The 26,043-nt window shown below is 43.7% G+C and overlaps 1 protein-coding gene and 1 long non-coding RNA gene across 8 annotated transcripts in view; one reads left to right on the top strand and one right to left on the bottom strand.

Moving 5' to 3' along the window:
• Positions 1-4,557: 4,557 nt before the first annotated feature.
• LOC112545712 (uncharacterized) lies at positions 4,558-18,901 on the bottom strand. The gene is made up of 3 exons (XR_003089261.2): positions 18,830-18,901; positions 17,052-17,178; positions 4,558-4,739 (listed from the first exon to the last, which is right to left on the bottom strand). It is a non-coding gene; the product is annotated as an uncharacterized LOC112545712 (long non-coding RNA).
• The window catches only part of CMIP (c-Maf inducing protein), a 201,118-nt gene continuing 193,140 nt past the window's right edge, over positions 18,066-26,043 (top strand). For 4 of the 7 annotated variants that reach the window (XM_006122667.4, XM_006122666.4, XM_025184432.2 and 1 more), the window contains exon 1: positions 18,070-18,821. In XM_006122667.4, coding sequence (XP_006122729.1) covers positions 18,525-18,821 — 297 coding nt within the window. In that variant the 5' untranslated portion in view covers positions 18,070-18,524. Of the gene's footprint in view, positions 18,822-18,843; positions 24,254-26,043 lie in introns of those variants that run through there. The other 3 variants (XM_075939998.1, XM_075939999.1, XM_075940000.1) reach the window with 3 other exon arrangements.

Genomic DNA, 26,043 nt, shown 5'->3' with positions numbered 1-26,043 from the left:
AGAAGACCATTATATTGACTGCTTTTTAGTTTTGGTTCCCACCCATGGGCCGCAAACAAATGGGTCGCCCTGAGTAGCCTTGCTCTAAGGCCATGTCTACGCTAGGGGTATGTCTAGACTACATGGCTCTGTCCATGAAGCCATGGAAACTAGTTTACCCGGCATAGTCAATGAAGCAGGGATTTAAATAATCCCTGCTTCATTAAAATAAACATGGCCGCCGCGCTGTGCCGATGATCAGCTGATCTGGCACAGTGCGGCAGTCTAGATGCGGATCTGTCAGCTGGGAAAGCCTTTGCCGACCGATCCTGTAAACCTCATTTCATGAGGCATAAGGGATCGGTCGGTAAAGGCTTCCCCAGCCAACAGATCCACGTCTAGACGGCCGCGCTGTGCCGGATCAGCTGATCGTCTGCACAGCGTGACGGCCATGTTTATTTTAATGAAGTAGGGATTATTTAAATCCCCACTTCATTGACTATGCTGGGTAAACTAGTTTACATGGCTCTGTCGACGGAGCCATGTAGTCTAGACATACCCTAGGAGATTATTAAGAATTTACTAAGTTCAGCTTCTGAACACCCGATCTTACAAACTCTGTGTCCTCACTATGGGAAGAATTGAATGTAGTTCAAGGCAGGCTCCATTAATGTGGAAACACTACCTTCGACTCAGAGCACAGGAAGCTCTCTTGGGAGCTGCTGGAAGCCTCCAGGAGGCCAATTAGTTCTAATTATCGGCACTGAGTGTCCACTTGTATTTTGGACTTACAAGTTCAGGAATAGCGTTACTCCTCATGAAAAGCAAGACCACCGAGTTTGAATTCCACATCCCCTCATTCCAGACTAATGGGCTTGGTAGGGTGGACGCATTATTTACAAATTAGCACTTGGGGGACTAATTTCAGGCTAAGGTCCTAGTATAGACCAGGCCTAAGTTGCCCAGACTACAGTAAAACCTTGCCTCAATGAACTGCCCTGCCCCAGTGGTTAATTCACCATTTTGGGAATCTTGTGCCTTATGTGCGCTTACTCTGGGACAGCTAGTCAGGGATAGGTATGTGAAAGGTGCTTGTGTTTAAACTGGGTAGTACCTGTGCTCTGCATAGTATTAACAATTGTCCCTCTGTAAAATGTTGCATTTTGACTTCACAGATTGAAACTTGGGATCCCAGCCTTCCTTGTGATGGCGGGTGGAACAGCTGCCCAGGGCAAGGAAGTGGCCTTGGAAAAGTAAAAATGACTTGATGCCTGAGGTTATGCTTCAGGCTGCTGCTGAAAAGAAAGAAATGAAGGAGTGGAGGGACCACGAGAGGAGGGAATGGAAAGAGAATGCTGAACACCGGAATGAAGACTCTGATTGACTCTTGCACATTACGGAGCACCAAGCTGACATGCCCCAGGCGATGCTAGCCCTGCAGATGGAGCCGCTCCACAACTGCCCCCTGCTGCAGCTGATGTCCCCACACTGTTTTTCATGCACCCCGTCACTGCCAACACCTCCTGTCCTTAGTTGGTACCCACTGCACTCCACACCTGCACCTTCACTGTCCAACCCCGCAGACCCCCATAGGCATCCAGTGCACTGGACCCCCCTCCCCATCCCCATGCCGTTTAGCCCTGCTGAAGTGCAGCACCTGTAGCAAAGCACATCAGACAGCAGGGTTGCATGGGCTACCTGGCCACACACAAATCTGTAAATGTGCTGGGCCCTTGCCTCCTCCCTTCCCCCCCTTTCTTCCCACCAAGTACGGCTGTGTCATGCTGCGTGGTTTGTTCTACCTTCATTGTTTTCAATAAATGAAATTCTTGGGTTTGAAAGCAGTTGTTAGTCCATTACATGAAAGCGAGCAGGCACACCCAGCAAAGCAACAGGCATCATAATGACCAATCACAGTCCCCCACTAGCCGTGCAGCCACTGCATTCCTGTGCATGGCAACAAATATTACCGACTTTCGGCATCAAATTGCTGCCTCAAAGCATCCTTCATCTTTATGGCCCTGTGCTCCCCTCATAGCATTGTTCAAATTCAGCCTCCAGGTGCTGTGCCACAGTGGTCCAACCCTGAGTGAAGCTTTCACCCTTCTTTTCACAAATATTATGGCGAGTACAGCACGCGGCTATATGCATAGTCATCAGCCAGGTCCAGCTGCCCATGCAAACATCCCAGTGGCCTTTTAACTGGCCAAAAGCACCATCCAAAGTCATTCTGCACCTGCTCAGCCTGTCCTTGAATGTCTCCTTGCTGCTGTCAAGGCTCCCAAAGACTTGCGCAAGAAATATACAAATGAGATGAAGTGTGGAATATGGCCATGCCTCATTTGCATAATTAATGAGTGGCTGATTTTTGTGCAAGAGGCTTTTGCATAAAAAGGAGCCATCTACCCGGCTCCTTTTTGCGCAAAACCCCTTTTCTTGCACAAGAGCCGTTCTTCTGCTTTATTTCAGGACAAACAGCTCTTGAGCAAGAGGGGGGTTTTGCACAAAAAGGAGCCGTGTAGATTTCTCCTTTTTTGCGCAAAAGCCTCTTGTGCAAAAAGCGGGTGCGCATTAATTATGCAAATGAGGCACAGCGATAGGCCACGCTTCACCTCATTTGCATATTTCTTGGGCAAAACAGCACAGTATAGTAGCCCCAGTGTATGGCTTCATGAGCCATGGCATTAAGGAGTAGTCAGGGTCTCCCAGGACCACAATGGGCATTTCAACTTCCCCCACATGATCTTCTGATCTGGGAAGAAAGTCCCTGCTTGCGGCTTCATGAAGAAGCCAATATTCTGAAAAATGCCTGTATCATGCACCTCACTGGACCAGTCACTGTTAATGTCTGTGAAATTCACACGGTGATCCACAAGCAGCTGGAGAAATGTAGAAATACCCCTTCTGATTAATGTACTCAGGGGCTAGGTGGCCTGGTAAAAGAATTGGAATACATGTGGCATCTATTGCCCCTCTGCTATTTGGGAAGTCCTTCCATGCAAAGCCACCCACAAGTTCATGCATGGTTCCCAAAGGCACAGTCTTTGGGAGCAGGATGTGGTTAATAGCCCTGCATGCTTCCATCACCACGAGTCCAATGGTTGACTTCCTCACTCCAAACTGGTGACTGAACGGAAACTATCTGGAGTAGCTAGTTTCCACAATGCAGTTGTAACCCACACACTTAGTGTGGTTCACTGTCCCATGCAGTGGCACCTAGACCACACAACAGCTAAGAACAAGAGACCTCTACAGCATGGGCTGAGAGCCAGCTGGCTTTTAGCTCAAAAGGTAGAGGTTCCTATACTGAGCGTCCAGGTTCAAATCCACCTAGTGGTGGTTACACAATCGCCATGCGCTTATTCAGCTCTCATTCACATTCCCTTGTGCTGCAGAGTGCTGTCCCATGAAAGTGTCTTTTCTCATTCAAAAGTTCTGCAGCCACTGCTCATTGTCCCAGATTCACATGCTTGTTTCCCAAGCTCAAAAGCATAGTTTCATTGTGGTCAACACCTCCATGCATGCCACAAGACATCTCGTATTGTAGATACTGTGCACGGCAAAATCAGTCTGACTCCTTGTCACTTTGCAGCTTGAGGAATAACTCCCCTGTGCCATTCGTGACATGTAAGTGGGAATTATCAGTATGTTCTCCAACAGTTTGGGATCCATTCCTGAAGACTGAGGAAGCGGAGCGTGCAGCACAACAGCCATTGCAAGATGGCACCAAATGTGGACAGAAGGACAGGGAGTGCTGAGATGTGTAGCATTGGGACAGGACCCAGAATGAACCATGATGCCCCCCCCCCCCATTCACCTTCCCATAAGTCTCAGCGGCTGAAGAAGAAGAGGCGCTCTGAGGGAGAGCTGCCCAGAGTGCACCGCTCTAAATGTCACTGCAAGTGCCGCAAGTATGGTCACATTACTCTGCGGGCAGCTGACAGTGTGGACACACAACAGTGATTTCACTGCTGTGCTCTGTGAACAGTGCTGTAACTCACAGTGCTTTACATCTGCCAATGCAGACAAATCATCAGGGGTATGAATTCTTCCCCCTCCCCCCTCCCACCCCTCCACCCCCGGAAGTGCAGCAAGTTACAGTGCTGTAAAGCAGCAGTGTAAATGGGCTTCCAGAACCAGGAGCCCAGTTCCTGGCCCTGGGAGCTAAGCTCCCTGTTTAAGTGGTTTACAGAGCGTGCTGGGCTATATTTCCACTTTATAGCAATGCCACAACAATACTTTAATTCATGTTTTAAGTGTAGACTTAGCCTTAGTGCCTTCCATCAGCTCCTGATTTAGGACTTTTACTTCCTATAATGCGATTAAAATGTGGCTTCTATATAACCCATTGAGATTTCTTTAACAAACTCTTTTCCTGGAAAAAACATATTCTCCGCCCACATTGTCATTACACAAAGTGCAAACTAAAACCCTTCTGTGTTCTTGTCACCTTGGATTTATAGTTCTCTAGTAAACAGATGAGATCAGCTTGAGAATGTTGTACACCCTGTTACAATAAACCTGGTTAATTAGTTTTAAAGAAAAAATAAAATCAATAGAATGTTCTTAATTTTCTCACATTGCTTTACTTTTGTTACATCATACTACACAGAATTCAGAAAGCCTTAAAAAGTGGATAGGCAGCTTTATTCTCCTGACTTAACAATTGGAAAGATGAAGCACAAAGAAGTTAACACATTTGACTAAGGTAACAAAGTGAATCAGTGGTCTCCTGAACAATCCATAGAAGGTTCTGCCTCCTGGAATATAAGTGAAAAGACAACTCCTTAGAAAAAGCTGTTAGTCTGGTGTTGTTTGCTTTGCATACCGCACCCCTTTATATTACCCAGAATCTAAATTGCAAAAGTGGCCAGACTTGCTTCCTGTTGAAAACAATGGTTTTGAATGACACATCATATCATAATGCATGAAACAACTGAAGCAGGAATGGATTGATGATTTTTCTACCATGTGGTCTCTAGATGTATTTCTGTATCTATTTCTAGATCAGAGCGAGGGACACTGGAACCTGCAGGCTGCTTGCTGCTTTCAATCACACAAGGAGTTGGAGAGGGCTTTTGTTTTGGTGATGGCTGTTGATGAACTTGTGTCAGTAACTTGAACGATGTGCTAGTCAAAGCACTCATTAAATGGAAGAGAACTTATTAAAATGGGGGGAACTGTCTGAAAATATGGGGGAAATATTCTGTACATACCAGATATGGCAAAATCATTGAAGGTTTATACTATTAAGGTCATGTATTGTGGTTCTATGGGGGCTCTAGCATAATCCCAAATTCAGGTTGAACCTCTCGGCTCCGTCTACACTGGTCCCTTTTTCGAAAGGGGCATGCTAATTTTAAACTTCAGAATAGGGAAATCCGCGGGGGATTAAAATATCCCCCGCGGGATTTAAATAAAGATGTCCGCCGCTTTTTTCTGGCTTGGGGAAAAGCCGGAAAAAAGCGTCTAGACTGGCCCGATCCTCCGGAATAAAGCCCTATTCCGGAGGATCTCTTATTCCTACTTTGAATAAGAGATCCTCCGGAATAGGGCTTTATTCCGGAGGATCGGGCCAGTCTAGATGCTTTTTTCCGGCTTTTCCCCAAGCCGGAAAAAAGCGGCGGACATCTTTATTTAAATCCCGTGGGGGATATTTAAATCCCCCACGGATTTCCCTATTCCAAAGTTTAAAATTAGCATGCCCCTTTCGAAAAAGGGACCAGTGTAGACGTAGCCCTCAAGTCCAGCACCCTCGGGACCTGATTGGTGCCAGACCAGAGAGTTTGCCAAACCACAGGAGGCCAATATTGTCTAGCAGCATTACCAACAATTCCACTGCTTACTGGACTCTTAAAAGACATTTAGGAGTAAATCAGAGCTAATTAACAGCACAGAACACTGAGAGCCAGGACTGGTAGCTGTAAACAAACTGTATGGGACTGCAGGAGGCTTGGCTACACCCAGGATCAGTGGACATCCAGCAAACTGAAATCATGCCAGGCAACGAAGGTTGCTGGACCAGAAAGTGCTGGACTAGAGAGGTTCAACCCATATGTGGTCTGGCTATCTGGGGGTATGTCTACACTACAGAGTTTTGTCAGAAAAATAGCCATTTTTCTGACAAAACCTGAGTTACATCCACACTGCAATCGTATTCTTCAAAAAGTAAATCGAAGGAACAGAGGGGTTTTTCCGGCATTGGTAATCCTCTTTCTATGAGGAAGAAGCCTTTTTCCAAAAGGATAGTGGCCTATAGATTGTGGTATTGGAGAGTTTTCTGGCAGCCTCCTTTTGGTAGTCTGACCTATTCATGAGGACAACAGCACCTCCTTTATCAGCCTCTTTTATTACAATGTCAGAGCTGTTTCGGAGGCTGTGGATGGCATTGCATTCCGCACGGCAAAGGTTATGGGGATGCTGCTTTTTCACAATTTCTGCCTGTGCATGTCGGTGGAACCATTCTATGTATAGGTCCAGTATGTCATTTCGACCATCAGGAGGAGTCCATGCAGAATTCTTCTTGATGGTAGGAAGATATATGTGTGTCAGTGCACTGTTCAGTGTTGTGTTGAAAGTATTCCTTGAGTCGGAGGCGGTGAAAGTAGGCTTCCAGATCACCACGGAACTGTATCATCTTGGGGCAAGAGGGGAAGAGGGTTCCCAAGATAGGACAGACTCTTCTGCTGGGCTGAATGTGTAGTTGGATAGATTGACGATATTGCTGGGTGAATTAATAGTACCACTATTGTGGCCACATGTGACAAGTAGGAGTTTAGATAGCTTACAGTCCTTTTTCCTCTGTAAAGAAGTGAAGTGTGCATTCTTGGGATCTCCCCAGCAATTGATGTGATGATGGTAGTGGAGTATCCCCTTTTTTTTACAGTATCAGGTGGGAGGCCAGTTTCCATATCTGAGCCTCAAAAAGACAGGGATCCAGTTTCCAAGGAATTCTTATCTGTCTGCCCACTCCCTGTTGTTACCCTTTCTCTAGGGTCAGGTCACATCTGGTTCTGTTCCTTTGTCAGCCTTCACATAATTTACTGTCTTCATCACCTCATCCAACATGATGTGTGTTATCCTCCCCTGGGACATTTTCATGTCTAGAGTTAACTCCCCCAGCCTTTCATGTGAATACCGAGGTAGATGATTAACTGTAGCTAGATCTCCCTCTTTTTGTCAGTAAATTATCCCTTGCCATCTCTCACTGCCTCGTCTTGGTTTTAACTAACAATCTCATGAGATGTCTGACTCCTTGCTTTTGTGAGGGAACTGTTTAAAACAAAAGATATACATACATAAAACATGAACAGCACACGCTCCCAGACAGTCATTGACACATACAGTGGCAGCATAGAGACAGACACTTCTGCGGAGACACACATTGAAACAAACCAACACACAGACACACGCATCCACCCACCCACCACGCCTCCCCATCACAGAAACTGTTAGTTAGATGGGTAAGTCTGCATTGAGGCTGGCTGGTGAATGAAAATGTCTCATTAGTTCATGCAGCAGCATGTTTATGGAAAGCAGTCAAAGTGGTAGCAACTAATTTCCACCAAGACTTCAATTGTACCTTCTCCCTGGACTGTTTTTCCTGTGGCCTTTTTGTAACCCGATTCGATTAATGTATGAGCCTGTATATTTTTGTATTCTAAGTGGGTGTGCAGAAGAATAACCGTCTCTGCTGAAACCATTCCCTTTCCCCAGGCAACACATGATTTCTGGATTTTCATCCCTAAACCATAGGAAACATTCTCTCCATAGGTAGCCCATATCTTCTTTTTTTCCCCTAAAATAAAGGTCACAGTAGATCCTTGAGCCTCTGACAGGTGAGCCTATCTGGTCTGGTTAGGAGGCTATCGAGGACCAGCATTTCAGCTGCCTCTCTGCCATACTACTGCCACTACCATATTATTCCTGCCATACTGCTTCTGCCCTCTGCCTTGGAGCTACCCCTAGGAGCCTCCTGCTGCTTGTGCAGGGGAGGGAAAGGAGAAGAAGGGGACATTATAGTCAGGGTGCCCCGTCTCCACCCTTGTACCCCATCTCCACAGAACACAGGGGCATGATAGGGCTCAGGGTGGAAGGAGCTTGCTGGAAGCTGTTCCTATGTCTGAATGAGTTCCACATATTTGAAGGAGCAATGCGCATCTCTGTCACTCACATACGTGTGTGTCCCAATCTCTCACACACACACTCTGTCACTCCCCAACCCAACACATACTTGAGTTGTTATTACTACTTTCAAAGTGTTTTATTTTAGGAAGGGGTGGAATCTCGGAGAAGTGGCGGAGACTGAGATGGGGCAAGGATGTTTGGGTTTGAGTTAGATCCTCCTTTGCCCTTAAATTCGTGAAGTGATCTTGTGCTTAAACAGATTGGAGCCCACTGCACTAAGAATATGGAAATAATTTGTTGGGACTACTGTTCATTCCATTACTCTCATTTGGATATTAATTTGCAGATGCTAAAATCCATCAACTGTAGAGCCTATTCCTTTGACCTTAAAATGGCTTGGTGGCATCCTGTATGCCTGGAAATAGATGACTGTCATGCCTGTGTTCCCAAACTTCTAGTTTCACAGCTCCTAACTGATCACACAAACTTCCTCCCACAGCCATTATCCTCTTGGTCTGGGACATTAAGAAACAGCATAGTTAATTAATGACTGCTGTCCTGTAACCCCACATTAGGTGGTGTTTCAGCCTTGGTTACAAGTTAACTGAAGCTGACACCCAAAGTGAGCTGACTTTCCAGCTGAATTCCTTTGTCTATCTGGTATCAAAGATCCACAAGCAGTTTTCATCAAAACAAAATGTGAAGAGGAACGTTACTTTCAGCTAGCTGTTTGCTCTCTCAGTATCTGTCTGTGATCTCCTAGTCTCTGTGCATTGGGTGATTTATTTATCTCTGCAGCTTCTTTTTTCTACAGCTTTGCTATCATTCCCATGGCATTGTTTTCCTCTGTCTGTATTTCTTGTTATCATCCCAAACACTTTGGCAAATGTTGTATTTATTTTAAAACCAATCCCATTTCCTCTACTCATCCTATCTTTCTGGTATTTTGATTCCATTGACCTCATCCAACATTTCCTCTTTTCGTGGTAAAACTAGGGTCATAGTATAGAAAATTTATGGTTTCACTTTAATCTCAATTGCAGAACTAACTAGGGCCAAATCCTGATATCCATGGTCAGAAACCAGTCTAAGAGGCCATATCCACACTACAGAGCCTATGCCAGCATAGCTATCTTGGTGACCCCAGGCCAGCATGACCTCTTGTGCAGATACAACATATGCTGACAAAAGTCCATCCATCTGCTAGCATGTAATATGAACTTTTGAACCATGTTGGTTAAACTGAGAGAAGCACTCTTCTGTTAGCACAGCTGCATCTAGCCAGATTGTTTAGTTAGAAGAGCTATGTTGGCTAGAAGGTGTGATTTTTTTCACACTCCTGGCTGACAGTGCTATGCAGTCATAACTTTGTATTTTAGTCCAGGCCCTTATCTACATGGGGATTTTCAGCCACATGTGTAGTTACAGTGATACAGCTTTACAGATGCAAGCCCCTAGGCTACATCTAGACTACATCCCTTTTTCGTAAAAGGGATGTAAATTAGACGTATCGCAATTGCTAATGAAGTGGGGATTTAAATCTCCCACGATTCATTAGCATAAAAATGGCTGACGCTTTTTTCCGGCATGGAGCTTTGCCGGAGAAAAGCGCCAGTCTAGACACTGATCTTGCGGAAAATAAAGCCTTTTCCGAAAGATCCCTTCATAGAGGGATAAGGGATCTTTTGGAAAAGGCTTTATTTTCCGCAAGATCAGCGTCTAGACTGGCGCTTTTCTCCGGCAAAGCTCCGTGCCGTAGAAAAGCGGCAGCCATTTTTATGCTAATGAAACAGGGGAGATTTAAATCCCCGCTTCATTAGCAATTGCGATACGTCTAATTTACATCCCTTTTACGAAAAAGGGATTTAGTCTAGACGTAGCCCTAATGTAGATGTTCTGCATCAATGTAGCTGCTGTAGTAAACCCCTAAAATCGACCAACTGCATCAATGTAAACTGGTGCAAACTCCAGTGTGGATGTGCTGACCTAATCATGGTTTGCACTGTGCAGTTAACCCATCAGGAAATTAGTTTACAAGTTACTAATTGGGGGGAGGGATAGCTCAGTGGTTTGAGCATTAGCCTGCTAAACCAAGGGTTAGGAGTTCAATCCTTGTAGAGGCCATTTAGGGAGATGGGGCAAAAATTTGTCAGGAAGGGTACTTGGTCCTGCTGTGAAGGCAGGGGACTGGACTTGATGACCTTTCAAGGTCCCTTCCAGTTCTAGGAGATAGGCAATCTCCATTAATTTATTAGTAGTACAATGGTAGTTATACATCAATAGGCAAGGTTTTTAATAAAGGCTTTAGGACCTGATTTTAAGACAGGCTCCATCTTCAGTGTTGGGGAAACCTGTGACCTGTGGGCTCCATGTGGCCCACTGGGGCTCCATCAGAGGCCCGCAGATCCCCTAGCTGCCCTCCTTTTTCATGTGCTTCTCATGCAACAGAGCACTGGAGCCTTGCACTTCCTGCTCCTCCCCTCTTCCAGCAACTACAGAGGAGCTATAAATTGTCTCATTTGTGCTCTGTCCCCACTCCTCTCCCTCCCTCCCAGAGCTGGAACACTTTGAATCAGCTGTTTGCAGTATTCAAGCTCTGAGAGGAAAGGGGTGGAGCAGAGAGGGAGCGCAAATCAGGTGATTCATGTACTCCAAAAGTGCTAGGAGAGGAAGGAGTGGGTAGGTGCAGGGTTTTGGGACCCAGTGTGCAAGAGGTGTGGGAAGGGAGGGGAGCAGACAGGGAGTGCCATGGGGGGGGGGACAGGTGGAACCCCAGTGGGGTGCAGGTTGCTGCAGCCCACTGATGTGAAGGAGGGTCACTCATCTGGTTGCCCATCCATGATCTTATTTCTGATCTCTTTAATTCTCTTCTTGTTTCTTCCATTTGTATCTCAAATCTTTCCTGTTTCACTAAAAATCCCAGTCAAGTGTTACTCCTTTTCTGCTTTCTTTTTCTGTTTTGCAAGGAGCAAGCCATAGGGTAAGCCTGCACACAGAGGAGCTGACAGCCTCTGTAGGCCCCATGGCAATGTGGGAAGGGCTAGCTCCATGCTCCGGAAAGACGGGATCTTGGACCAAAAAGGGAGAGGAGTCAGGGGCGGGCAGCCAGCCCTCAGTGCTGCCAGGGTGTGGCAGGCCCCTCCCAATCCTCAGAGCCACACAAAGCATGCTACATGTGCTCTGGTGGTGACTTAAAGGGCCTGGGGCTCCAGCCACTGCTGTACTGCAGAATCGCTGGGCTGCCCCATTTGGTTCCTACCACCCCTGCTTCCCCTCTCTCCCTCCCTGCCCCCGTTGGCAGGCCTGCCTACACAACAAACACTGAATTAATTAATCGTAAAAAAGTCCAGATTTCACACTATATAATTCTGTTGTAGCCCAGAAACACTGGTTTCTGTGGTCAGCCACAGTCTTTTGTGCTGACAGAACTGGATTTGTTTTTTCTCTTTCTTGGTAAAATTGCTTACTGTGTTTCTTCACTGTGATTTGCTTTTCCCCCCCATGCTTTATAAAATTGACAATATGCATAACTTGATCCTTTGGACAAAATACCTCATGGAACCTATCAATTTTAATGTCATAGTCTGCTAGATCTGTATATCCTATTTTGGTGTATGTATCATTCTTGTATATAAAGTTAGAAATATGGAGTATGGACTGGTTTATGGCTTAAAATATGCAATGAAAGCCATCAGGAGTGTTTCCCTCACTGTCTGGATGATTACCTGTAAACAGCCTCTTTTGTCCTTTAAGTCTAAGGCTTAAGTAGTGGTTGATCATAGTGTGCTCTACAGCAGGGTTCTCAAACTCAAGGCTTGGGAGCTATCTAAGGCCTGAACAGTTCCACAATCTATCCTGCGTGGCTCCCAGAACATGTTGGGGGGGGGGGGGAGTCTGTACTTTTCCCCAAGTCCAGTTGCTGCTCTTCCTAAACCTGCTCTGTCCACTCACCACCCCATTGCATCCCTTTCCCCAAACCTCCTACCCCAAAGGACTGACCTTGGGGATTTCTGGGGAGCCTAGCATAGGATATCTGTAGGGGTCAGGCCCCCACATTCATCACAGTGGCAGGAGCTGTGGGGAAGCAGAGCAACACAGCAGCCTGTCACCATCTCCCAGGCCAGGAGCACAGCAGGCTGAAGTGTTCTGCTTTCCCTGTATGAGGCCCAGAGACTGCCCCAAACCATTCTGTGAATGGGACAGCTCTGTACACACCTCCCCTAGGCCACAGATGGGGCAGGGGGATGTGCAGGAAAGGGATATGTAGGTCAGCAAATGTGCAGGAGTGGGAGAGAGACATGTGGAGATCTCGCTCCCCTCAGAGAAGCTGCCGGAGGGGAATGCCCACACTGGCCCACTAGAAGGATTTGAAGACTGCTTCTGGCCCTAAGTTAAACTGACTTTGAGATCTCTGCTCTAAAGCCTGTAATGTATTGCATTCACTGTTATCGTTACCTGCAATAGCTGAATTCAAGTTAGGTCTGATAGACTACTAGCCCATTGGTTTTCAAACTTTTTCCCTCATGACCCGTTTGAAGAAAATTGTTGATGCCCATGACCCAACATAATTTGACTAGAGTGTGGGCTCCAGAGTGAGGCTGAGGATGAGAGCTTTAGAGTGTAGGAGGCGACCTCAGTTTTGGGTGTGTCAAGGCTGTGGCAGGAGGGGCTTAGCTGGAATGGCTCCTAGTCAGCAATGAAGCGGGGTTCTGAGGCAGGCTTCTTGCCTCTCCTGGCACTGCAAACCATGCTGCAGCCCAGAAGCAGCCAGCAACGGGTTCCTGGCCAATGGGATTGCAGAGCTAGTGCTCAAAGCAGGAGCAGTGCGTGGTCACCTATGCACTCTCGCCAACACTCTTTTCTGGTGTTGGACCTCTTCTGTTTTAATGACATTTCAGATACTTCTGCTGAGTTGGGTTTACAGCTCTGTCTCACAAGTCATTTTTCTTGGCATTCTTATTTTTATATATTATTTCTATCACAGTAGTTCCTATGCACAATCAAACATCAGGCCTCACGGTGGTAGGTGCAGTACAAAGAAGGCAGTCCATGCCCCTGAATGCTCATGATCTACATGACTGATGGGATGCAACAGCTGTATGAAAAAGACAAATAGAATAGAAGTAGGGTGGAGGATGAGATAACAATAACATGAATAAAGTTTAGCGGAAAAGCAGAAGTTGCAGTTTGTCACTTGCCTACATAATGCTTGTCAGGAGTGATTTGTAGGCACTATAGCAGAGGTAAGTGCTGATGAGGGATTTAAAGAAGGATAAGGTGGCAGCTTTATGAATTTTGTTGAGGTGAGGACTTTTCCCATTAACTTGGGATGATATGGGAGTAAGGTTGGGAAAGAAGTGGACTATCGATAGAAAGAAGATCCTGGTTTGTTGACTCAAGCATTTGAAAGTATGGATCCTGCATGCAGTGAAACAAAAACGGATTTATAACTCAGAATGTAAGTCTGAATAGTTAGAACTGGACTGCAACTGGCTGCTATTAGCCAGGAAATGGAGAACATAGGGACCAAATACTGAAAACAAAAAAACCCACATTTTGGAAGCAGAGAGCAGAAGAAAAATACTATTTCCTATCTCTCATGAGTATGATTTAGTTCATCTAGTCCTCCTGAGCCCATGCTGTGATCTACATGTGGAAGTGCTTCTGTCAATTTTCAGAATTAAATACTGTGAGAACCTAAGGCTATGTCTAGACTACAGAGTTTTGTCCACACTGCAAGCATGTTCTTTCGACAGTAAATCGAGGGTTTTTTGTGCAATTGGTAATCCTCATTCTAGGAGGAAGAAGCCTTTCTGTGAAAGAGCTCTTTTGCAAAAAAGGCATGTGTGGACAGGGAAGAGGAAGTGTTTTTGAAAGAAGAGGGAAGAGGAAAAAGCAAAGGTGCCCTGGTGGCCAGTCTGTCCATAGCAATCACTGTTTGTATGCGAGATAACATCCAGGCAGTCTAGATGCCGTTTTTCAAAAAAGCGCATCGCTTTTTCGATGTGCTTTTGCAGTGTGGATGCTCTGTTTTGCAAGAAGATTTTTTGGAAGATCTCTTCCAAAAAAAGCTTCTTGTGCAAGAAGACTGTAGTCTAGACATAACCTAACAGAAAGGGCATGTCTACACTACAGCATTATTTTGGAAATAACAATGGGAGTGTCCACACAGCCTGTTATTTTGACATTTTTTTTTAAATAAAAAGCTTCTTATTCTGGAATAATAAAGCCTCATTTCATGAGCAATAATGCCTATTTTGAAATTGCTATTTCGAAATAGTGGTATTGTGGATGCTCCACTGCTGCTATTTTAAAATAGCTCCTCCCTTAGGGCAATTCAAAGTAATTACTCCCCACTGCTTCCTGGGACTCTAAATTGAGGTAGTGCATCCATATTAAGGGAGCCTGCCTCAGACTAACTTCGAGGCTTTCCTGTAGTGTGGACACGCTATTTCAAAATAACTATTTCAGGAGTTATTATTCTGAAATAACTTATTTCGAAGTACCCTTGTAGTGCAGACATACACAAAATGATTACAGAGCTGAGAAAGGGAGATGATTCTAGGAGAGTTTTAACTTTATGAAATCAGAGAACCCTAGAGCTAGTCCAACTCCCCAAGACAGCGTAGGACGGTGCCCTATAGGACATTTTCTAGTACTATCTGGTCAAGATTCAAATGTCCCAAACAATGGCACTTCCACCTCTCCTTTTGGACTGTGATTTTAAACAAAGTTCAACTCTCAGGACCCTTAAAATCTCTAGTAACAGTGCACTGCTGGATGTTTCCATGAATTCAGTGGAATCTGATATATTTCCCAAATTCAGAAAAGAATAGTTTTGAAACATTTAAAACAGTACAGTACTGTCATGACAATGAATTGACTCAAGCAGGGATTTGCTCTGAGTCAGCAATGGCAGTTTACAAGCATCGTGTGATGAATTAAGCCAAAAAGGACCCCTGTAAGGGAGGTAAGAAGCTCTATTATCCCCACCATACTGAGGGGGAAACTGAGGCAGAATAGTAAATATTTGTATGAAAGGATCAGCTATTACAAGGAGCTTTGTTGTGCTCAACCTAGATGGACAGACAAAATCACAATTTGGAAATTTCTGATGCTCAGTCCTCTGCTCTGAAAACCAGCTCATTTCTCTGACTAGTCAGCTTCTATCTTCCTTTTATTGCAAACACAAAAGCATTACCATTTGACAACAGAAATTTCTGGGCTCGGTTAGTAAGTGAATTTTTCTTCCTTGCGTGAGCTGTGGCTAAGAGTTTGCCAGAACATCTGTTAACATTGTAGCCTCCTGTAAAATGAATTAGGAAGCACTGAACAAATGAACATTTTAATCTCCTTTTTTGGTCACCTATGATAGTACCAAATTCAAGCAGCATTAAACTTCTCTTTAGGCAGGTGTATATTTATATCTTGTTTCTTGTTATATTCACTTCTTCCCTTCTCTCCCCCCACCCTCCAGTTTAGTTTGTGCTATGGTGTATGTCCTGAGTTTGCTTTCACAGGTGCCCAAAGGCAGTACATTTCTTCTATGTAGCTTCTGGCATCTCAAGTGTTTGTCATGGGTTTTCCAAGCCCCCATTGCTGTACAACCTGTATTATTGGCAGCCAGAAGTGCCCACTGATTTCCTGTCTTTATTTCCTTCAGAATTCACATTGTTTTTATTTTAACACATGGTTATTAATGGGTGCTACCAAGCATAAGAAGACATGTGATGCCAATGCTTCTGTTTTGGCACTGAGGAGGGACTTCCTGCAGAACACTTGAAGGACTTGAACATACACAGCCAAGAGATTAAGAACTGGAAGCACATGAAAAATGTAAGATGGGATTCCCAGCCAGAAATATGCAAAGGGCTAAATATATGGCCAGCCTCCTTTTACAGGCTTAGAGAGGAGAAGATGAACATCCCGATTAAAACACATATTGCAACTGAATTAGTTTGAAGAGGGAGAGGGGGACATGGAAAAAAGCATTTAGATCCTCTTAATTAACCTAGATGTTGCACTATCCTTGTTATCATGGCCACTACTTCTTTCAATAAGCAATTTTTAAAACCTTTAAGTGAATTTTAGTGATTTCTGAAGTGCAGGTTTGATAGCACTGGAAACACATAATGCGGTCTAGTAGATAAGGCACTGAACCAGGAAACGTGAGTTCTATTTCTGTTACTGGCACTGACCTACTGTGTGATCTTGGATAAGCTGACTTGGGTCAGGCTGCAAGGGCTTTTTAATTGCAGTGGAGATGTCTGGGCTTGGTCTGGAGCCCGGGCTATAGGACCCTGCAAGGTGGGAGGGTCCCAATAGAGTTTGGGTTGCAGTCCAGGCTGGAATAGCTACACCACAATTAAACAGTCCCACAGCCTAAACCCTAAGAGTTCAAGTCAGTGGGCATGGGCCAGCCACAGGAGTCTAATTGCAGCATTGACATACCCGTTGCCTCCTTCTCCGAGCCTTTGGCTTTCTGGTCTGTTTAGACTGTGAGCACTGTGGCGCAGGGGCTGTCTCTTACTAAGTGCCTGAACAGTCTCTATGCACGGAGTGGGATGTGGGGGTGGAAGCAAGGAAAAAAGGGAGAGTTCACCAAAGTATCCATCTTTCAAAGTAGGTTGTTTTAAAGAGATGGAGGAAGGTCTGAAGAGTTGCTTTTTTCAGACTGGCTTTCTCAAGCCTATTGTTAATAGACATTTGACAGCTGTTTCTGAGGCGGTAAGGCTGTATGGCTGCTGCATGGCTTTGAAAGGGTTATTATTTAAGCATCCGTCCACCCTTCTGTCTATTGTACTGAGGTATATTTAGAATGCTGATCACCATAGAATCCAGGCATCCTCTTGTTGGGGTCTGGACTATCGCTCTGCCAGCTGACATGCCTTTGGGTGATGTTTTAGTTCCCAGTACTTTCTTGAGATCAGAGGAAGAACACTCACCATAGCAGTGACCGCGACCAGCCTATTACAGGCTTCCTGTAGCATGTTCTGCGTCAGTTGCAACACAAGGTGACACAAAAGCCAACAACTTCAAAATTCACACTCTGCGGCTTCCTTTCTTCCCATTCTGGGGGTGGGGAAGAGAGGCAAAGCATTTGTCTCCTGTTCTGATCTTCCAAGGCCTTTGCAGGAGGGTTGTGCACATGCTTTTTTGAAAGGGTGTTTTTAAGGGGGGGTGGAGGAAGGAGGAAACAGACTTATTTTTGCCCGGTGTTATGTGAAACAGATTGAGGGAAGACCTCTGTCAGCAGAGGGCTGTGGTCTCCCACAAAAGGCCAGTGGCTGAAGGGCAGCTAGACAGATGGTCTGGCATTGGGATGAGGGGGGGTGTCATGCCTACTCTGGCCACATAGCTCTGCAGTTTCATGCTAACCTTTCCCTCCCTCCCCATGCACCCTGCCTCTTCTGGGAGCAACCCTTCCTTGCCCTCTGCACCTCCAATCCCTCCTCCTGCTCTAACCCCTCTGTGCTCCCCAGCTCTCTCTGCCCCCCTGGTCCCATGCCTCTCTCTCTGCCCCCCTGGTCCCATGCCTCTCTCTCTGCCCCCCTGGTCCCATGCCTCTCTCTCTGCCCTACATCCTCCAGCTCTGTCCCCCCCCCCCCCGCCGTCCCTCTCCCCCTTCACCCAGATCCCCCCGCCCAGAGCCACATCCCTCTCCTACCCCTCCCCCCCCCGAGCCTTCAAGCCTCTCCCGCCGAGGCGCCGACCGTTACCTCCCCACGCGCGCCCCCTCCGCCACTGGCCACGTGCCCCCTCCCCTCCTTTGCACCCCGGGCAGCACACAGCGAACGGCCCCGCACTCTGCGGCGACCATTGACGTCAGAGGTGGAGGGTGGCGGGGCGCCGCACATGACTCCGAAGAGACCAATCAGAGGCGCTCGGAGTGGCTGCTGCCGTTGCGGCTGCTGCAACACTCTGCCGGCGGAGCCGCTCCGCTCCTCTCCGGACGCCGCAGCCCCATGCCCACGCGCCGCCCCGCTCGCACGCGCCCCCCGCTCGCGCACGCCCCCGGGGGCCCGGGGCAGAGACCCACCCCGCGCTCCCTCACAGGGCGGGCTTCCCTCCGCCCGGCGCCCGGATCTGCCCCTGCGCTCTCGGGGAGCATGGATTTGGCCAAGTGAAGCCGCCGGAGGCAGCAGGGACTCCTCGGACAAGAGGGCAGGGACCCGCTGGAGGGCCCGGGGGCAGCTGAAGGGAGGAATTTTTTTTAAATCGCTTTTTGTGTGTTTGTGTGTGGGGGGTGGGGGAGTTAATTCCTTCTCCCTCCATCCTCTTGGACAGTTTTTCCTCCCCCCACCCCTTCCGGCTTTTTTCCTCTTGTGTGGGTGACTTTTTTAATTCCTCGCATTTAAAAAAAAAAAAAAAAACCCCAACAACCCTTGTTTTTAACGGCATCCAGCAAAAAAGCTGCCATGGATTTTACTGGCGGCTCTGGGGGGGCCGGCGATCTCCGACAGATCGAGGAGAGCAAGCCACTGCTGGGTGAAATGTCTGCTACGGAGGGGAGTAAAATGGGTGCTGCTCGTTGCAGGCGACCCCTTCTGCACTGCAACGGCATGAGGTATAAACTGCTGCAAGAGGGGGACATCCAGGTTTGTGTCATCAGACACCCCCGGACATTTCTTAGCAAGATCCTCTCCTCCAAATTTTTGAGGAGGTGGGAGCCTCATCACTTAACCCTGGCAGATAACAGCTTAGTCTCAGCTACAGTAAGTACCCTGCTCTCTCACACGCTCCATATCTTTCTCAAAGAACAAGACACACTCCTGTCCAGCAACACAGAGCTCCCCGCTGCTGATGTTAGTGTGTCGATTCTGTTTTCTTTGGAACAGAAGACGGCCCTGTTGTCAGGTTAATGTTGCGTATGCCTCTTCGTCAACACAGGCATCTCAGTTGTCCACCTACAGTCTACTAGAAAAATCAGTGGTGTAATTTTAGTTACATCTTGGGGATTGTTAGGAGATTCAGGAAAGTCTGCCTACTGTAGAGTGCTTGGTGATCCCAATATTAGACTTTTTAAATAACAGCCTCAATGTTTATGTGTATGCAGTGTATAACCAGAATTGTGTATTGATTTCAGAAACGCCAGGCGGGTCTGCATCTTGCAATGTTGGAAGAAAGGTTCGACCATAAGTCTACCTTAATTTTTTTTAAATCCCCACCAGTAGTTGGCTGAATCCATAATTTGTTCTGTGATAATACAGAAAAGAAAACTTTACTAAACGAATCTCATTGATCTGAGAAAAGTGAAAAGAAAGTATGTATAGTAACTAATGGAAATAAATACTCTATTTGCAAAGGACTGGAAAACTGAAAAATTAAACAATCTGTTCCCCACTCCCTTACGTGTGCGACCATGGATATGTGTGAATGAACCCCAATGTTACAAGCCCTTGTTTTGGGAATCTTTTTGCAACCATAACGTTTACTAACTTGTAATTTTATTGCATTTTAAAAGCAAATCTAATTTTTATTCTCGAGATATTTCTATTATTTTGTTCTCCGGGACTGGGATAGTGATGTGAAATTAGGACCAGGTACTTTTTAGGATGGACAGTGAATATGCTGAATAGTTGTAGGCCTTGTTGTTGATTCTGATTTTAGTGGGTGCTTATCCTATCCAGACACCGACAAGGTAGTAGTCTCCTTTACAGTTTTCTTTTCCTCATTGAGGACAGTGTAGGAAACCAAGTTGTAAGCAAGTATTACCAACACATAAGGCACATATAGCAATATGTCATAGCTTCGTGTGTATACGTAGAATAAAAAATTGCACATACAGTACCACTTGAATGTATAAACATGTGGCATCTATATGTAAAAGGGTCTGGTGACATTTGGTATAGCAGTATGAACCAATTAAATTTAACAAGTTTACACACATTGCATTTACAATCATACAAGACTTTAGTAGATAGCGATTTAATTCTGGCTCTTTGATTTGTGTGTAAATATCTTATTTTTCTCAGTGGATCTTTGGTAGACTAAAACAGATGTGTTGGCTTCACTGGTTTCAGAGAGGTAGCCCTGTTAATCTGTTTTCTCCAAACTCCTTGTTGTATTGGCTTCACTTTATTCTTCCAATAGGAAATCCACGATATGAGACTGAATTAGCCTTTATATGGCTCTCCATCACTGGTTCGTTTGGATGGGTTTCCTTCAGTCCGTGTTGTTACTTGATATGAGGACAGCATGAATGTAGATGTTCAAGGCCCCTTTAACACCATATTTTGAGTATCTCAAGTGGGATCATCCATGGGAGGTATCTGTAGATAGGCCTGAATATCTTCTAATGCTGTTTCATTGAGCTAGCTAGGATGTTCACATACTGAGAAGAATATTAACCTCTTCCTGAAAACTGAGCTATTTGTAGGAAAGAAGCTATAGGTAATGAAGCATTAAAAAAGAATCCTCCCAAAAGAAACATGAGAACAGAACAAGTTTGTGTTTTGCGCATTCTGTGCAGATACTTAGAGGGGCAGAGTGGAAGTTGAGTCATAAGGTGAAAGGCATTTTCTTGGATGGGACCATGCTATCATAAAAGGAAAAAAGGTGCAATTCCTGATATTGATATAGGCAATCATATTTGTGGTTAATACATTAAAAATTGAAATACACCAGATTATTTTTGTGTGTGTGCAAAGAAGATACTTTTTTCAGGCAAGGTTTTAATTCTTTCATGCACCTAGATAGTACTTTAAGAAAGAATTTCCAATTAATTAGATAATTAGCATAAAATGAATGTGGTTTTTATCTCATCCTGTCCTCTTAAGATGCATAATTAAAGAGAGAAAAAGAGATGCTAAATCATTCTGTCATTCCATGCACCAATGTCTCATGTTGCTGGTTTCATTGTTTTCCTTGGGAGCTCCATTTTGTTGAATAATGGTGATTTGTGCTAGGTCTTGCGCCTCTAATGATCATTGCTCAGTGCCAATTGACTAAGTAAATACTGCAATGTTTAGGGCTAAATCCTACTTAGTGTATGCAAGCAGATAGTCTCATTGATTTCAAAGGGAATACTCAGATGAGGAAGGGGAACAGATTATGCTCCATAATTATGTGCTTATTGGATGAATGTATATAGCAATCATATTTGTAGACATTTGGTACAGGATATATGAATTTATTTGTAAACAGGTATATAACTATATAATTCAAACAGAAATTACTGTTGATTTCAAAATAAGGTAGAAATGGAAAACAAATTGCATGCTAAAATTAAGCTATTAAATCCACACTTGGGTATCTAAATAAATATGGTTTGATTCCCCTCCCCTCCAGCTGTTGATCATCAGTAGGTTTCATTGAGGGAGGCAGCATTGTGGGTACTCAGCACATGTGAAAACAGGCCCACTTTAATATTTACAGCTTTCCATGTTGAAAGTGCTCTACATTCATTTTTTAATGATTCTTCACATCATTGTGCAAATCATGTGGCATGATTAGTTTTACCACATCCGACATAAGAAGAATAAAATTGTACCAGGAAATAAGCTCACTTTATTTTGCGTTTGAAAGCAAAAGTTGTAGAGGTAGCTAAAATATTAAGCCCTTGATCTGGCCTGATCTGTACATGAATGATATGGATAAGATATGTGTTAGTCACATTTGATATCCTCTTCCTTATCGACTGTGACATGTGTGACAGAAATCCACCCCCACAAACCCTTATTTGCTAACGGCTAACCGATGTTGGGTTACTTTGCTTCTGGATTATCCATCTGTTGTTTGTAACTCTGATAGATACTGTTCCATGTAGAAATGTGTATAATAAACCAGGATCTGTTGTTTTGTCAAGATAGGTGACTACTTCCGTTGTTTAGTTAGGAAAATACATGGGCCGGCTCTGAGAAAACAGCTTTTCTTGGTGAATCCTCTAAGCAGAGAAATAAAGAGAAGTATTCAGGTCATCTTATTTTAGTGACAGTTGTTTTTAAAAAAACAATTCGCAACCTTTACAAATATCGTGTGATAAATGTTTTCAGGTCAGGTGAGTGGTGTTTCAGTTATGATTAACCTGTATAAAGTAAAAACAGGAATTGGTTTTTACATTAATTATGCTAAATTGTTGGCATAAGCTCAAAACCATGCTTTCTTCTACAATGGGAGAGACTATCTTAATCCTGGTCTACACTGAGAATTAAATCGATTTAGCTCTCTGCTTCACTTGGGAGATGTGGAAAAATTTGCACCCTTGAATGTTGGAGTTAGTTTGACTTTACTCCCAGAGGTAGTGGTGGCTAGACTGATGGAAGAAACTGCATTTTTGGTGGTCTGGATTAACTACCGTGATTGGGGGAAAAAAACCTTTATGTTGCTGAAGGAATCATCTATGTTATGGTGCTGCAGTGGCACAGCTACAGTCCTGGAGTTGTGCTGTTGTACCATCTGCAGGATAGACAAAGCCTTTCCTGTAGATCTTGGGATTTTGCCTGATCTGTATTGTATTTCCATTGTTTGTTTCATTTCTCTTCATACAGTTTGCTTTATACATGGCATAGTTTCATGAATACACATACATCCTGCATAGGCTATGCTGCCCCGCTGCTGCACAGGGATTTTTTTATGTCACCTTTGGTAGTTTAGTTTTTTTTTTAAACCTTTCAATGCCAAATGTCCCGATAGAACATTTTAATATTTACTGACTTCATTTGCAAGATAACAGCTTGTTTGGGGACAAATCGGACTTTCTTCCTATGAAAGGAATGAAGTTTGTTTGCTTTATAAACATTAATCAAACTTTAAATGACAGTGCATTTGTTAATATTCTTTGTGGGATTTTTTTAAAAATAAGGTCTGCCTTTGCCACTTATCAAATAATCTCTACACAACGATTGTAATAACAAAGATCAATGATAATAAAATCCAATTTCACCTTTTTCTTAATCATTATGAGGAGAATGAGAATTGACTATTTTGAATGGAAAGATCAAAACGAAATTTTTCAATAGTTTTCAGGTGCCAGCCTTAACTGGGCTTCTGTAGAATCTCTTTCAATTTTCTAGTCTGCCCTTTTGCATGTTTTTTTCCCCCCTTCTGTTTCTTACCTTTCTTTCTGTTTTTTCCTTTGCTTGGAATTTAAGCTGAACTTTTACACTGAATGCAATTGGGTTGTAGTCCCTGGAGCATATGTGTAACATACACGCATACAGCAAAAAAAGGTTGAAGTAAGCAATTCATTTTCAGTATTGTGGCATGACATACCCCTAATAACTCCATCTGGGAAGATAAGGCATAATTGAATCCATGAAATTACTCATCAACCACCAGTTGAGGGAGAAATTAGTTGTTTTTAAACTACATTTCTTACTTGTAGTTTCACTTTTACACGCAGGTTAGACATAATGGAATATAACCAGTCTCATTCAAAACTGGAAATAATCCTGAAGAGAATTCAAAGCTGTTCTGTGCAAGAAAGCTGGGAGTAGGAGGGGAAGGGCACATGGGATTGTTGGTAAAGAAACTGGTAAAGAAATACATTAAAGAATGGAAGTGAGTCAGAGAGAACTGATGATATATGTTGTAAAGGACAGAAACTTTTGCTTGAAATTAGAAAAGATGGAACAGATATTTGAGATTTTTTTGAAGACCAGATGGAAGCTATTGTGCTGTTGCATGCTTTTAGAACTTTCTTTCTTTTGTTTTAAAAACAAGGGAACAATTGCCGTCAAGCAAGAATCTTTGTTTTCTTGAGCATAGACTCCCATTTAGTTAAAAAAAACCCATGCTTTTTAAAATTAAATATCTCTTGGAAAAACAATTTGGTTTGGGGGAAATGTTATGCAGAACTTGAAAGTTTCACAGTACTTTTAAAAACGGAACCACATTTAGAAGGTTCCTGAAATCCAAACACCATCAGGTTCCCCAATTTCTGGTTAAAATAATAATAAAAATCATGTAAACATTATTTGCGATGTGATAAGCCAAGCAAGCAGTGGTGCCAGAGCAATTTGTATAATGGAGATGCTGAAAGCCATTGAATCAGACCATAAACTCTAATAAGGATGGAAAACACTTCAGGCTAGGGGTTCTATAGCACTCTTAGTTCCAGCACCTATGAAATAAAAGTATTTGACTCTTCCCCGTGTTCCAGAATCTATAAGTGCACTATCAGTGGGTCTCTACCAACATAAGTAAGGTAAGCTACCCCCCCACCCCCCGAATCAGTACAGCTATGGAGTCAGGAATAAATTTAATAGAATAATTTTCTAATGCACCATAACAATGAAATGCTATATTAAATTTTCCCTATGGTATGCTTTATAACTAATGCTCAACTTTAATACATCAATGTGTAATGGATATGTTTTTCCATGTGTGCATATGTTGGTACGTTCTTTTTGTCATACAATATGATTAAGCCCTATATCAGCCATCAGAATAGTTTCATCAGGCTCTTTGAAAATAAAAGTGGGAATGTGTACATAACCATTGGTAACATGGAGATCTGTGCAAATTGTGTCCAGAGTATCATTTCCTCTGTGCAGCTTGGATTTAGCTATATATTTCACAAATAGCAAAATATCATCTGCATTTAAAAAGGAAAATCCCAACTGTTCCACAGGCTGTAAATGATTTGTTAGATGTTATTCAGCTGTAAAAAAGGCCATTTTTGTTACCTTAGCTATAACTTTGTTTAAAGAAATAGCTATGTTAATTTTTTAAAAGTAGTTTCACCTCCATCTTGTATTACTATAGGGATTATCTTCAAAAGGGTGGGGAGAAGAAAACAATGTAACTTTATATCCAGTACTGCCATTGTATTGTCATACAACTTGAATACAATTCCCAACTGAAAGCCATATTTTTTCAGTAGGGTGAGAACTCTTAACACCAGTAGTATAAAAATCCTCATTTGTACATTGTACAATTTCATGGCTATGTATGCAAAAGGTATGGGTATGTCCACTATGGGTACGTCTAGACTGCAAGCTTCGGAATAAGCTTTTTTGGACAAGATCTTCCGAAAAAACTTCTACTGAAAGAAAGCATCCACACTGCCAAAGCGCATTGAAAAAGAGATCTGCTTTTTTGAAAGATAGTGTCTATTCAGTGTGGACACCATCTCACATTTAAGCTGTGATTACTATTGGAGTGGCCATTATTGTGCGTTTTCCTCTTTCCTCTTCTTTCAAAAAGATTCCTTCTTCCCCGTCCTCTTTCGGAAAAGGCATTCTTCCTTGTAGAATGAGGTTTACCAATGTTGGAAAAATCCCTGCATTCTTTCGATTTTCTTTCGAAAGAACGCAATAGCAGTGTGGATATAAGTGAAGTTTTTTTGGGAAAACAGCCATTTTTCTGGAAAAAAACCCTGCAATCTAGATGCACCCTCTATGACAGCTTGCAGGTTGCCTTGTGTACTCAGAAGTCTTATTCTGTAATGGGAATTGAGTATTCTCAATATCTTGGAGGAACAGGTACTCAAGAGATTGTGAGATCATCTTTCTTTTTTAATATGAATGTTTGCAGCTAGTGATGGAAAAAACCTGTTATCGAATCTAGTCCAGAATATGGTCCCCTGATAGCATTTTAACTAAGCATAAGTATATTTTACTATCTGAGGGTGTGTCTCATTGTGTTGGCTTTATGACCATGTCAACTTGTAAGTTTGGACTGTAAAGAAGACACAGATCTCCTGGCCCCAGAAAAATCAATGGTAAAACTCCCATTGACTTAAATGGGGCCAAGATTTCATGGAAATTCACTGGAGGAAAAAGACAAACAGATTTAGTATGACTGTGAAGAATGATTCTGGAAATCATTAATTTCACAGAAGTGGGTTTTTTTGATCTACATTCAACATGTTTACTATTTGAAAGTCTGCAAATACTACCAGATGCTAGATATGATATACAGTAAAATGCTTTCTCTCATAATCCCTTATAATTTTTTCACACTGACAAGCATGGACATAGACTTTAGGACTAC

The sequence above is a fragment of the Pelodiscus sinensis genome, chromosome 12 (assembly GCF_049634645.1).
Source record: "Pelodiscus sinensis isolate JC-2024 chromosome 12, ASM4963464v1, whole genome shotgun sequence".
NCBI lineage: Eukaryota > Metazoa > Chordata > Testudines > Trionychidae > Pelodiscus > Pelodiscus sinensis.
Note: the sequence above shows the minus strand (reverse complement) of the source record. Positions and strands in the feature narration are given on the sequence as shown.